This window comes from Chenopodium quinoa, unplaced genomic scaffold, assembly GCF_001683475.1.
Source record: "Chenopodium quinoa cultivar QQ74 unplaced genomic scaffold, ASM168347v1, whole genome shotgun sequence".
Lineage (NCBI taxonomy): Eukaryota > Viridiplantae > Streptophyta > Magnoliopsida > Caryophyllales > Amaranthaceae > Chenopodium > Chenopodium quinoa.
This window is the reverse complement of record NW_018743792.1, coordinates 5,903,069-5,918,394: the sequence shown is the minus strand read 5'-3', so window position 1 is coordinate 5,918,394 and position 15,326 is coordinate 5,903,069. Positions and strand designations below refer to the sequence as shown.

At 44.0% G+C, this 15,326-nt stretch overlaps 1 protein-coding gene across 1 annotated transcript; it reads right to left on the bottom strand.

Annotated features, from left to right (window-relative positions):
* Window positions 1-12,988: 12,988 nt before the first annotated feature.
* On the bottom strand, window positions 12,989-14,053 carry LOC110685124. Its single transcript, XM_021861585.1, has one exon. The coding sequence runs from the start codon at window positions 14,051-14,053 to the stop codon at window positions 12,989-12,991; it is 1,065 nt and encodes a 354-aa protein (XP_021717277.1).
* Window positions 14,054-15,326: the final 1,273 nt, after the last annotated feature.

Genomic DNA, 15,326 nt, shown 5'->3' with positions numbered 1-15,326 from the left:
TGGCGAATAAAGGGGAACAACCGGTACCCACCGCTTGATACCTCTAATACTCAGTTACTTGGCGACTAGGTAACAATCATGTTTACTTGGTCACTCCTTAAAAATTTAGTATGAAACTAAAAAGGTGTTCATACAGCACCTGTTTACACTAGATTAAATATGGCGGGGAACAGTCGGCCTAGACGGCCTAAAGTCTCTAGCCTAAAAACATGACAAGTAGGAAACCACTTTCCTACTTGGTTAATTTTATAAATGACAGAACCGCCTGCCTAAAGGGGATCCAGTCTTTAAAATGGTTCGAATACCGATTGGATAAATGGCCGATTGATCGTCTAGCCTGGAAATAGACAACCAGTCGTCCAGGGGCATAGGCGGCGTGACTAACTATCCGTACCTGTCTGCAACTATCGGCCATGTAAAACAGTCGGTATAATGTACAATTGGATATCAGAATATTCAATACTTGAACAAATTTGAAGCAAAACAAAAATATTCATTAAAAGGAAGCCGGTCATTAAAGACCGGCAAAATATTCAGAGCCCCGGCCCCCTGGCCGGGTAAATACAAATAAACGGCACGCAGGCCGGGGAAAGAAGACATAAAGCTTATGAAGGGGGCAGATCTTCAATATTAGCAGCTGCCGCCTGGTCAGCACTCTTTTTGCTGGACTCGGCTTCAGCTGCATCCTTCTTCGATGTATTACCCCCAAGCGGCACAAGCGCCACTACCGGATGCTCCTCCTCCTCCAGCGCCTCTTCCTCAGCAGCCGCCAGGATCTCTTGATTATATCTATCAGAACACTGGCGGTACGTTTTTTCCCAGGAGGCAAAGTCGGCATTGGGGAAGAGGCGGCCCCAAGTCATGCGCTGGATTTGAGCAGAGTCTTCCATCATCTCCCGGACCAGCTCTTTCTTTTCTTGCTCGGCCTTTTCCGAGAGCTCCTGAGTAAGACTCTTCTCCTGGGTCACCAGGCGTTCCTTTACGCTCGCCAAGGATTTCTCCAAGGTTTCGTATGAGGACATCTTTTGGCGAAGAGGTCTCAGCTCGGTCTTGAGGTTGTTGATGGTCGCCTCTAACTGAGCCCGGATAGCGGCGGTAGCCTGCGCCTGATAATATAGAATATCAACTGTCAGAACTTCATTTTGGGCAATTTGAAACATTGCCTTATCACAGTCAGAGGCGACCATAGCTTTTGCAGCCTTTACCTCTTTGTTCTTCCGGTCAAGTGGCTTGCGAAGGCCGTTCACTCGGAGCAGGGCCTAAGTAAAAAGGGGAACAGGCGTCAGTATCCAAACAAAAAAGAAAACAGGCGTCCTGGAATTCAAATACTCAAAAATATGCTAAGTATACCTCAGCAAGGACCCCTGCAATCCCGTCTAGGTCAAGGGTGCCGACACCCCTGACCGCCTCCCTTTCAGCTGGAGGTACGGCCTTGATCATAGACTTGGCGACTTCGACCAAGTCAGGCTCCTAAGGGCCGGCTGCATCAAGCATAAACAAACGGATTAGACCTAGTAAAGAAGGGAGCAAGTCTAAAATTTACAAGGACAATTTCATACTTCTAGGTGGCCCAGCTGGAGTTTTAGAAGAAGTGTCCGGCTGTTTCTCAGCCGCCGCATGTTTCCTGGCAGAACCAGGAGAGCTCGCAACAGTCGTCCTCCGGGCCTTGGGGTCCGGCTGTTGGGAAGAAGAAGCTCTTGGAGCGCCCGTCTAAAAAAGAAGAAAAGAGTCAATATATGCATAAACACAACTCCAAAAAGAGGGTGAAAGGTTCGAAGCCCACCAAGGGTGCCCCCTTGTTGGGGGATTCGGTTGAAGACTGTTGCATGATGGAGGCCCCGACATGGCCGCCGCAGTCTTGGAGGCGGTAATTTTGCTCATGACGTCCGCTGCAAAAACAAATAGCAAAGTTAATAAAAGTCATAACAAGAAATGCACGGAACAACAGAGTATTCGACAGGCCGGCTACCTCTTGAGAACCGACTGCTGAGGCCACATGCGGCCAAAAAGTACTCGTCGTAGAGCCATTTGAAGCTTGGGACGCAGTGCAGGGGTACTTCCTCTCGTACCCCTAAAGTAGAGTTCACCTTCGACTCTACTTTGAAGAGTCCTTTATCTAGGATCTCTTTCTTAGCCTTGGGGGGAACAGGCGGCATGTTGCGGCCGCCTGCAAGAAGGGGCGGATTCCTGTTCCACCTATTGAAGCGCTTGTTCAGCTCTGTGTCTGAACTCTCAATGATAAGGAAGGTGCTCCGCCAGTCCTTCCATTTGTTTGTTTTACCTCTCGTCATGAGGTAGCCCCTAAGGCTCGTCAATTGATACCAGCCGGTACCGCCTGCCTTAGGGGTCCGGTTGAGCTAGTTCATGTGGGCGAAAGCCTCGAAGTTCGGCTCCACCCCGTGCAGTTCGCACCCGACCACATAGTCGAGTACGTTGACCTAGGAGTTCGGGGCTAACTGCCATAACCCCAACTCATACCCATCCAAGATCCGCTGAACAGCCGGATGTAGTGGGAAGCGCAGCCCAGCCTTAATGGCCGCCTCGTAGCAGCCAAAGCAAGCGCCATCATAACTGGTACCAGCCGGCCAGACGACTGTGTCCTCTGGATCCGGCACGAACACTAAAAAGCCGGGGCCCATTGTGTGGTTTACGATAAAGCTCCCCACTTTCTCTTGCATGGCCGTGATCCGGCCCCGAGGTACCGTGCAGTAGTAGGGGGTATTTTTCTCTCCGTGAGAGGCGGATGGCTCCGCCCAATTGTCCCCCTTCTCAACTGCGTGAGAAAGCCTCGCCACTTGTACGCGACTGTTTTTCTCTTCTGTGTCCAGAGAAGCATGGCCAGAAGAGCTAGACTCGGATTCGTCCTCTGACGAGTCCGAAGAGGACGACTCCTCTCCTCTCCTTGAGGGGCCCGCCTCCTCTCCTTTCAAAGGAGAAGGAGAGAATGCAGAATTGTCAACTGTAAAATGGGAAGGGGTCACTTTGACTCCTCCCTCAGAACTGCCGGCTTTCAAGCCGCTTTGTTTCACTTCCACATCTGGCGCCTGGTCAGATGTTTCACTAATCGGCACCCTGTGGGAGGAGCCGTCTGAGTTTGAGATCCTGTCAGTCTTTTTTGTTCTGGCCATCATGCTCTGCATAGACACAGATACAGTCGGACTTTGTATAAAGGGCAAAGATGGGTCCAGAAAAGGGCAGGCGGCAATCCTAGTCCTAGATTCAGCCGTCCCCGGTGACCGGCTGATCACTAACCTAGGTCGTGTCGTGTGTTTCCGTGGTGCCATTTCAAAAAAGAATAAAGTAAAGAGAAAATTAAGAGTAAGAGAACCGACGGTTACCTGAACGAGTGACGATTGATGAAGTTCTGAAAATCCTTTGCAGTTGGCTTGTCAGAGCAGGCGGTAGGCAGAAAGGGTCCAAAATGTCAGAGCAAGTTCAGGGGTCCGAATGTTCTCTCACAAAGTTTTCAAGTGTGAAAATGACCGAAGTCAACACTCCTTTATATAGGCGAAGTGAGAAGGCAAAGGGTCACTTCCAGAATTCAAAATATTGGCGGGAGAATCTCTCGGCCTCTCGCCGAGTGACACCTGTAGCAGGTCGTCGCCTGTTACAGGGCGACACCTGTCACAGGTAACACGTGACCAGTCACGTGCCACCTGTGAGGGGCAAATGATTAGGGGATTTTGCTCCCACCAATCGGAATGCGCCACGTGGGCCAATCAGGCCCTGCCAAGTGTGCCCCAGTTGGACCTCTCAGGGCTTGCCACGTGGCACACGCTTATTCGTCCACCTTGGACTTATTATGTCATGACATGTGGCATACTCCATGCCTAATGTAGAAGCCGGTCACCTAGGCCCAACTTCCGAGGGAAGCCCAATCAGCCTAAGGTTAACCTAAACCTAGATTGGCACGTTTCCCGAGGTTATAAATACCTCCCTTAATCCTCATTAAGGGAAAAAACGCAGATTACACACATTAAACACTCTCACCTAGAGAGACCAAATCACTTTAATTTCCACATTAATTACTCCTTAATCAAGTACTAACTTGACCGTCGGAGGCGGATCTCCAATCATCCAGAGCATCCGTTTGTTTTGCAGGTACAGGCGTCCGGTTCTAGTCTCGGAATTGTAACTCTCCCGCAGGACATCAGAAAACCCCGAAACACCAGCGTTGCTCGGATCGACAAAACCTTTTGGCTGTGTCATGTACACAGTTTCTTCCAAAATCCCATTCAAGAAGGCGGTTTTGACATCCATCTGCCATATTTCATAATCGTAATATGCAGCAATCGCTAGAATAATCCGGACAGACTTTAGCATTGCAACTCGTGAAAAGGTTTCATCATAGTCAATCCCGTGGACTTGCCTATAACCTTTTGCCACCAGTCTAGCCTTGTATATCGATACATTTTCATCCTTGTCTGTCTTCAATGATTTCATGGCTTCTTGCCATTTAGCAGAGTCGGGGCTCGTCATAGCTTGCTTGTATATCGCTGGCTCATCTCCATCCATAACTAGGATGTCTTGATCATCGGTTAAGACAATACCAAGGTATTTGTCTGGTTGAGATCTTTGTCGTTGCGACCTACGAAGGGTAATAAGTTGAGCATTTACGTTGTGTGTTTGTTTCTGACCAATCTTCCCAGCTGCTTCCAAAGCACTTAGATTGTCAGTGTTATCAGGTTAACATTGTTGCTCGTCCTCTCGAACTTCGTCGAGTTCGATTTTTCCTGCCACTTGTCATTTTGGAAAGGTGTTCCTTCTCCAAAAAGACACCATCACGAGCAACAAACACTTTGTTCTCGGATTTATTGTAGAAGTAATACCCTTTGGTTTCTTTTGGATATCCCACAAAGAAACACTTGTCCGATTTAGGGTGAAGTTTGTCCGAAATTAATCGCTTGACATATGCTTCACATCCCCAAATCTTGAGAAAAGACAACCTAGGAAGTTTCTTAGTCCATAATTCATATGGAGTCTTTTCAACAGCTTTTGACGGAGCGTGGTTCAGTGTTAGTGCCGCGGTTTGTAGTGCATGTCCCCAGAAAGAGATAGGAAGTTCACTAAGACCCATCATTGATCAAACCATGTCTAACAAGGTTTGATTCCTCTGTTCGGACACTCCGTTCCATTGAGGAGTTCCGAGAGGTGTCAACTCTGAAAGAATACCATTTTCTTTCAAGTGATCGTCGAATTCATGGCTCAAATATTCGCCACCTCGATCCGATCAAACTGCTTTAATTTTCTTGCCAAGTTGATTCATAACTTCTTTCTGAAATTCTTTGAATTTCTCAAAGGATTCAGATTTATTCGACATTAAGTAGATATAGCCATATCTACTAAAATCGTCGGTGAAGGTGATGAAATATCGGTAACCTTGTCTTACTGGTGTACTCATTGGTCCATATACATCCGTGTGTATTAGACCTAATAAGTCACTTGCCCTTTCTCCCAACTTGGAGAACGGCTGTTTTATCATCTTGCCTAATAGACATCCTTCGCAATTTTCAGACGACTCCCTGTCGAATGAGTCAAGAACACCTTCTTGTAGAAGTTTCTTGATGTGTTTGACGTTAATATGGCCAAGACGACAATGCCACAAGTAGGTTTGATTCGACTCGATGGTCTTAGCCTTTTTGGCAGTATCATCAATGTTATAGACTTGTTTGTCAAGAGAAAGCACATAAAGACCATTTTCTGAATATGCTTTACCATATAAAACATTATCGAAATAAAATGAACAATTATTGTTCTTAATTCGAAATTCAAAACCTTTGGCGTCCAACGCCGATATTGAAATAATGTTTTTGGTAACTCTAGGAACATGATAACAATTGTCAAGTTCTAAATAAGCCTAGAGGGCAATGACAAACTGAGGGTTCCAACGGAGACGACAAATATTCTTGCTCCATTGCCGACCCGAAGCTCGACCTCTCCCTTCTCTAGCCTCCTATTTATCCTTAGTCCCTGAGCATTAGAAAAAAGGTGTGAGCCACATCCGGTATCTAATACCCATGATGTTTTGCTAGCAAAGTTTAAGTCTATAATAAAAATACCTGATGAAGAAGCAACGGTGCCGTTCTTCTTATCTTCCTTGAATTTGAGGCAGTCCCGTTTCCAATGTCCCTTCTTCTTACAGTAAAAACATCCGGAATTGGACTTGGAAGAGGCTACCTTCTTGTCCTTGCTGCGCTTGGAAGTGTTTGACTTAGGCGGAAAATTTCTCTTTTTCCCTTTAAAGCTCTTCTTCTTGCCCGGACGTTTGAATGGCTTGCCCTTCCTCACTATGAGCATGTCATGCTCGCCCTCATCCTTGAGGGTTTGCTCGGCTTGCTTCAACATACCATGAAGCTCGGTGAGGGTTTTCTCCATGCTATGCATATTATAGTTCATCTTGAACTGATCATAGCCTTTGTGAAGCGAGTGGAGAATGATGTCAATTGCCATCTCGGTTGAATACCCAGCATCAAGCCTTTCCATGTTCTCAAATAATCCAATCATTTTAAGGACATGCGGGCTGACTGGCTCTCCTTTCTTGAGCTTGCTCTCAAGGATCTGCCTGTGGGTTTCGAACCTTTCAGTTCGAGCCTGCTCTTGAAACATATTCTGAAGCTCAGAAATGATTTCAAAAGCCGTCTCCTTTTCAAAGAAAGTCTTTTGAAGGTCCGGAGACATAGTGGCCAACATGATGCATTTAACATCCCGATTGGCACTTTGCCATCGGTTAAGGGCAGCCTGAGTGACCTCCTCATTGGGAGCGTCGGGCATTTCCTCATCAAGGACGTATACCTTTTGCTCTTGCATTAGTACAATGCGCAAATTTCTTTGCCAATCAAGAAAATTTGGCCCGCTCAACTTCTCCTTGTCGAGAATTGAGCGTAAAGAGAATTGGTTGTTGTTTGAGTTACTTGCAGACATTGTTCTACAATTGAAAGAATTTGAAATGAAAAACCATTCATAAATCAATAAGTTGAAAATTTTAAAAGCGTTCATGCATGTTTTCAATCTTATTGAGCATTTTATCCACGCATTAATAAATTTTCCCTTATGGGCGAGAATAAAATGATTCCGAGATCCCAAAGATCAAGAAATGGTTAAGCATGCTTTGGCTTATCTTAATCATTAAATATCTTAAGGTAAGCAATCCAATTGCTAATAGCTCTAAGTTACTCTCGGTTTGATAAAATGTCGCATCTAATGCATTCTTGACATTCTATCTCTTTTTCCACGACATCTAAGGATTCCTTAGTGATATCGTTAAGCTAAACCAAGACAACTTGTATACCTAGTATACCTTACGTTCCTAGGGAAGTAGTGATGCCTCGCTTTGGCATAGCCCATCAAATACGCGCATTAGTTTGGTGAGTGTTGTTCTTGGAACGACAAATTTTAGCTCAATATTATTAAGGGACCTAGGGTTTCTATGTTGGTTGATATAAGTGAACTTAACTAATCGTCACAACATATGAAATCCTGAACATGCATCTAACATTCAAATATAACAATAATATATATAAAGCATAAAATAGATGCATTTGGAAACTAGCATGACCCCTTGAAATCTTCAAATTCCATGGGTCTTCATCTTGGCTCGTCTTCATTGAAACGTCGTCTTGAGACATCTTGGCCAAAATAAAATGACTAGCTAGAACGACTAAGATTAATCTAAAGTACAAAAATACTTAACGGTTCGCAGAATGTATTTAGATTTACAAAAAATACATAACGGAACGCAGTCCGTATTTTCTATCCTAATCGGGCCCCACTAGTTGCCATTTTCAATAACCTGTTTTGAAAACAATCTTTCATTCACCCATTCACTATTTGTAAATGTCCCATGCATTTTACGAAATACACAATTAAACACGCAAAACTAGTAACTAACTTAGGTGGTTAATCCAATTAACGCGCCTAATTAAAACTAGTCAAAGTTGTTTAATTCATTATTTCTAAAAACAAAATGCTCACGTAATTAACTAAGCTCCCACTAAATTCCGCATCCACACTTAATTAATCCAATTAATTAAGTCGGCATAACCCATAATTTGTCAAAATCAAAAAATTTTGCAAAAGCCGGAAAAATCGAGGTCTAACCTCGTTAAAATAATTACATAAATAATTTAAAACGGCAAAATTTTCGCAAAATTGCATAGCTCAAAAATTAAGCAAAATAGCCCCACCCAAGCATTGGCATTGTGCACCATGGCTGCTAGGCAGCAGTGGGCTGGCTGGCTGGGGCTTGCTGCCTCTCTGCCCAGCAGCAGCACAAGCTTGCCAGCAGCCTACGCCACACAGCACCAGCAGCATCAAGGGCTGTGCTGGCGCTTGGTGCTAGCATGCTGCGCCCAGCACAACACACTACGCTAGCCAGCACTACGCATGCCTGCTCGCATGCTTGCGCCTGCCAGCAAGTGGGGGCTGGCTGGTGCTTGCTACCACGCTACCTAGCAGCACCCCAAGCAGCCAGCAGCCAATGCCACTGCCCAAGCCCAGCACTTTAGCATCCTTCGCCACACAGCCACGCAACATTGATACTCAGCCATGCGCGCACCATAGGCAGCCTACATGTGGGCTGCTAGGCAGCCCGGCTAGCCTTGGTGACGCTTGCGTTTTTGCATCGATTTGCGTGCATTTTACTAGGAATTTTAATTCTGATTTGTGTGTGACAAAAATTAATTCTAAATTACATTTTAGAATCAATTTGAGGAAAAATAAAATAAAATAAAATAAGTCTAACTTAAATAAATTTAATTTTAATGGTGCTCAAGCCTAAATCATCCAAAAATTTATTTTGAACAAATTTAGGTCTTTCTTTACGCTTAAAATTAAATGAGTTGTGTCCATAATTAATTTAACAAATATGCAAATTAATAATGGATTTGACAAATGGGAGTTGAAAAAATAAATTAACCATCTAATGATAAAAATTTTCCAAATTTCATACTTGTGTAAAATAATAAGATTACATCTTCCAATATGAAGATTAATCAAAATTTTACTCACAAGTATTTGAACTTACTGGATTTTAATCAACCAAAATGAAAAATCCAAACTTTGTTCAATATGGAATTTAGGGTTAGAGTTCCAATCATTTAAACCTTTAAAGATTAGAACTTTAACATATTAGAAACTTAAAATTACACATTCACATCAAACATTCACACATTATTGCAATTAATTTGCAAAATTGTGAAAAAACAAGTTTATGTGAAAAAAGGCATATCAACTCAAGCACTAATTAAAACTCCTTAATAATGCTTAAGGAAATTTAATATAGCAGTAGATTAGGGATGCAATAATGCATTTAATCTAACCTTGTAATACTTTCATTAATCAAGGCTTAAAAAGATTTAAAATTTTCGTTGAAAAACGAAAAAAACCCCATAAACTTGGGTTTCTGGTTCAAATTTGGCTTCTGGACAGCCTTTAAAAAGGACTGAATCTGTTTCAGAATGTCGATTCCGCCCAAAAATCACTATATTTGAGCCAAAATCTGGGTTCGACAGCCAAATCGATAAAAATACGAGTTTTAAAATTAATTAAAACGAGCTTCTAATCTAATTAGAAAAGAAAAACCAAAAATTAAATCTTACTTTAAAACACCATAATTAATTAATAATTGCAAAAATTAAAAGGAGCGTGGCTCCGATACCGCTGTTGGGTTTCGTAATGACCCACACTACGCGGAAAGAAACCCGCCAAGACCCGCCCCCATAATAAATGCAATTAACAAGCAAAACATAATTAAACACAAGAAAGGATAAAAGATTATACCTTTGACGCGTGCTTCGCTCAACAATGAGCTCTTACTTGAACCCCGAAAATACGAGGTCTCCAACGGGATTGTACCCTCGAACCCGACCCGAGCGTCCTAAGTCTCGAAGGTTAGTCGAGACCCGAACAAATAAAACTATGAGTTTTACGAATCAAGGTTTACTCAAATCAAGAGTTGCCTTTTAATTCCACTCAAGGTTGTGTATTCCCAAATACCTAAGCCTTTGGTATTTATAGGGAAATGAACCCTTAATTTCCAATCTCCCACCAATGTGGGAGAGTTGGTGAAATCAATAATTTATTTAATTCCAAATTAAATAAATAATTAAGATCAATCACAACGCGACAAGTGGCATAACCATATGCTTATGAGTGATGCCCAAGGTTAGGTGGGGGGGACCATAGCCTTGCTCCCCAAGGCTTTGCTTGGTCCCCACGTCCACACACAAACCGCCTCAAGGAGGGCTGTGCTGGCTGCCAGCTAGCGTGCCAGCTAGCGCTGCAAGCTAGCACTAGCCAGCAGCCTTGCATCCCCAGCCAGGTTGTGCGTGCTGGTGCTGGGCGATGCTTGGCGCTGGTGCGTGCTAGTGCTAGGCTGTGCTAGCATGCTAGCGCTAGCTCAGCACTCCCACGCATTGCCTCGCACACACTCGCATCCCTCGCACAGGCTCTATGCATAGCCATGCCTGCCAGCCCCTCACGCACGCAAGGTCTAGCATGCGTGCTGCTAGCGAGCCACGCATGCTAGGCTTGGTGCTGGGCGATGGTGCACATGCACACGCACTGAGCAAGGCTAGTGCTGCTTGCTAGCTTGCTGTGCTTGGTGCTGCCATGCAAAGGCACGCACGCAAGCACACAGCTATGCGAATGCTCGGTGCTGCATTGCGAGGCTGCTGGGCGATGCTTGGCGATGGTGCACACGCACACGCACACACGCATGTGCCTAGCACTGCGATGGTGTTGTGCGTGGTGCTAGGCCTGCGATGGTGCCTTGGCACTCACACACGCTCAGCGTGCTGTGATGTGAGGCAAGCACCCATGCTAGTACTTGATGCTAGCGATGGTGCTGCCCTGCTAGGCACGCACACACGCCAGCACCTAGTGCCAGCGATGGTGCGCCTAGTGTATGATGCAAGGGCTGCGATGGCGCCTAGGCACTCATGCTACGCCTAGCACACCATGATGCGCCTAGCACACACATGGTGCGCCTGGGCTTGCGATTAGCTATCCTAGCCTAGCTACGGCTATGCTCGTACTTGTCGCTTGTGATTTTGCGAAGCTTGGTCACGACGCCCTAGGCTCGATATCCGACGTCTGTATTCGTAAAACTCTGTCGACTAATTAAATGCTTTGAGATTAATTCGTCGTCTCGGATCGGTTGTTCGATTGGGTTCAACCCGAAGGGTTCAGTTAAGATTAAGCTGTAATATTAATTGTACCTTAATATTACTGATCGGAAGCGGCTTCCACCTAGGCATTCCGTTCACTTGACCTTACTGAAGAATTAGCTATGTAATAATTCTGAACCCTCTATCCGAATAATACACTTGTTAGAAGAACACCATTCCGTTCATTGGAAAGTAGACTTGAAGAGCTTTCCGACGATAGGTCACACGCAAAAATCCGTTAAGTGACGCAAAATTTATGGCCTGTCGAACTTGAGCAGTTTTGATGAACCGTATGCGTACCTGGTCTGACCGGGCATGGGCTGCCTGATCAGGCGCGAGAAGCATGAAAGAAAGAAGAATTGAAGCTAATTCTCAACCCTCACCGCCCGGTCAGACCGGGCAAGGGATGCCCGATCGGGCACGAAGGAGATTGAACGTTTGAATGAATTCAGTTCTTCTTTGGCTCAAAATTTGCACAAAAACAAACTCCCACAAGCGCAAGTTACACTTTCCTTACCTCTCTAAAAGCCAAAGACAAACAAAAACACGCAAAAATTAGAAAAGAATAAAATAAGAACAATAAAATACGGGTTGCCTCCCGCAAAGCGGTAGTTTATCAAGGTCTTTAGCTTGACCTTCGTTGTTAGCTCAACCTAGGTCACCACACGAAGAAGGAACTCCGCGATGTTGCCCATGAAAATATCTGCCTCCAAGTGACTCCTTCATTTTATATTTGACATGCTTTGTATCCGAACTTACCTTCATGTAGCTAAGCTCATCATTGGGTGGAATTTTATCCTCGTTTATCACAAAATTTCTACCAAATACACACTTATCAACCAAAGGGTTAGTAGTATCAATTCTTAAACAAGTACCACCATCAAATATAAAATTATGTTCATTAAAGAGCTTAAACATGACTTGTTTATTCTGGGCCCTAATGGTCACTTGTCCTTTAGGAACATCTATTAGAGCTTGACTTGTGGCAAGGAATGGACGACCGAATATAATTAGGATCTTATGGTCTTCTTTCATGTCCATAACAACAAAATCAATAGGAAAAACAAGTTCACCAACCTTAGCTAATACATCTCAACCACACCCATAGGGAGTCTAGAAGTCCTATCAGCCATTTGAAGAGAAATAGGGGAAGGTTTAAGTTTTTGCTAACCCAATTTTTCATATAATGAACAAGGCATTAAATTAACACTAGCACCTAAATCACACAAAACCTTGTCGAAAATTTTTTCGTTTATCATACAGGGAATAGTGAAACTACCAGGATCATGCAGCTTAGGTGGTAGGCTATCACATAAAAGAGTAGAGCCTTTCTCATTTACTACTTCCTTATCCTCATGTTGATCTTTAATATTCTTCACAAAATTTGCAAATTGAGGCATTTGAATTAAGAGATCGGAAAAAGGAATAGAAGTGTGTACCTTCTTAAGAGCTTCGCAGTATTTCCCAAAATGTCTATCGAGCACGGCTTTTGACAACCTTTGCGGGAAGGGCATTGGTTCCTCATAGGCCGATGGAGCAGCATGTTTGGGACTTTTTACATCCTCACCCTGTTCATCTTTTCTTGGCTCCACACTGCACACTTTCTAATCTATTTTCCTCGGAAATAATTCATCTCTTCTCAAGAAAACTGCATTGCATTATTCCTTTTGAACTTTTGCTTGATCATGAAGAGTTGATAAATGACTCACTTGTTGTGAAAGTTGAGAAAGGTGGGTTTCTATCCTCTTATTTTGATCCATAAGCAATTGAATTGAACTTCAAAAAGTGTTCATTTTGCTTTGCTTGTAGCTCAAATTGCTTTGTCATAAGCTCTTGCTGTCGAAGAAGGGAGGTAGTGAAAGTCTCCATAGTGGAATCGAGGTTGTATTTTGAAGTTTACGGTGGTAGTTGTTGATACATGGTTGGTGATTAAAAGATTTCCTTGCTTGAAGATTAGGTGGTGGTGGTGGAGAATACAATTGAGCTTGAGCATCATACGGCCTTTTAGGTGACGTAATATAGAAGGCATTTGCTTGCTCGATTGACATTTCATCAGAGGGCGGATGACATTGTGGAGCAATATGGCCTTGAATACCACATAATTGACATGTTTCTAATGAAGTGGAAGTGGATCCAGCTTGGATTTTATCAAACTTGCTTGTTAATGCCTGTATAGAACTTGTCAAGAGAGTTAAAGCATCAACATCAAATTTCCCTCTAGTCTTCACAGTATTTCTGCCCCTTGGATGATAATTGTCATTGGCTGCCATCTTCTCAACTAGCTCCTTGGCTTTAGTTGGGTTCTTAGTCATGAGAGAACCCCCGGATGCAGCATCAATGTAAATGCGGAACTCATGGGTCAGACTATTGTAGAATGTTTGGATCAACAACCACTCTAGGATACCATGATGAGGGCATTGTCTCTGTAAGCGCTTGAATCTTCTCCATGCCTCATATAGAGTCTCATCATCAGATTGACGAAAGGTAGCTAGCTCGTTCTTTAACCTAGCAGTCTTTTCCTGTCCCAAAAACTTTACTAGAAAAGCTTTCACTAGCTTTTCCCATGTATCAAACGAGGCAGTGCCTTCATCTCTCAACCATTCCTTCGCCCTATCCCGTAGTGAGAAAGGGAAAAGGCGAAGTCTGATAGCATCATCTGTAACACCATTCATTTTCATAGTATCACATTTCTCCAAGAAACAATCAATATGACTTACCGGGCAATCATGTGGTGTGCCTGCAAAAGAATCTTTGGAGATGAACTGAATGAATTGTGGCTTTAGCTCGAAGTGCTGAGCCGTCACAGGTGGCCTGACAATGCTAGAAAGGAATCTGGTAGTTGTATCAGGAATACCGTACTCCAAAAGGGATTTCGTGGCGTCTTCCATGTTTCTCCTTCGTCGATTTCTTGTTCTCCTTCTCCTTATAGTTGCCTTGATCTCAGAGTCAAATGGTTCAAGATCGTCTGACCCTGAGCGCCGTGTGTGTTTCGGGGTTTTCTGATGTCCTGCGGGAGAGTTACAATTCCGAGACTGGATCCGTGCGCCTGTACCTGCAAAACAAACGGAGACTCCTTGTGGTAGGAGCTCCGCCTCCGACGATCAAGTTAGTACTTGCTTGAGGAGTGAATAGTGCGGAAAAGTAAAGGTTGGAAGATCTGGTTCCTCTAGGTGAGGAGTGATCAATGTGTTTTGGTTTTCTCTTGGTGAGAGTCATTAATTGCTGAATCCCCTTTAATGAGGATTAATTAAGTATTTATAGTCTTGAGAAGCGTGCCAATTTTAGGTTTAGGTTAACCGGGGCAAATTGGGCTTCTCTTGGACTTTGGGCCTTGGTGGCCATTTTGCCTATTTGGCATATGGGAGGCCACGTAGCGTGGCCTGATTAGTCCATGTTGGACCTCTTAGGGTGACAAGTGGCGGACGCTGATTGGCCCACGTGGTGGACACGTGGCAGGTCCGGATTGGTCCATTTGTCATGGGTAATTTTTACCCTAAACATTTTCCCCTCGGAAGGAGTAATTTCTCTTTCCAGGAGGGATTGCTCCTTTCGAAAGTTAGACCCTCGAAGCTTTGCTAGGTCGGCATCTTGTCTAGTTCTAATGGGAGATGGACTTGATTAACTTAGAAAATTTTGATACCTTGGTCGGTATGACATTTTCAAAGTTAATCAATCATAATAATGATTGCCGCCGAACTAGACAGATGCCGATTCTTTGCCCCACTATGCAGATAGCCCCTGATCAGGTGGACTGTCAACTATTGCATAAGGGGTAAGCGTTTAGCATTATTCGGCCATTGGCCTCTTTTGATTCAATATACTAAGTTTGGTACTTAGTTTATTTCGTTGGGGGATGGCTGGTCGTTTGCTTTGGTGGCTGCATAGAAGCAGGCGTCAGACGGGACGTCCAACCGAAGTAGCTACACCTGTTAGGTTATAGACGACAGCTTTAAGTATAGCCAACCTAGTAAGAATAGTGGTGCCAAAATGTTTTGGCATGGTTTCATAATATTTGGTGAATTTCACCAAGTTTGATGGGGACAGGTCGTCTGTTTCTGTGAACGGGACGCCTGGCCAGAGTAGCTATGCCTGGGCGGTAGCTTTTGTCAGATCTAGTAGGAATAGTGGTCGAGAGCCCTTGTTTGCCAAAAAACAGGCGGA

Bases quoted from the DNA above. Each gene is read 5' to 3' on its own strand.
- LOC110685124 (XM_021861585.1), bottom strand. From the start codon at position 14,053: ATGGAAGACGCCACGAAATCCCTTTTGGAGTACGGTATTCCTGATACA.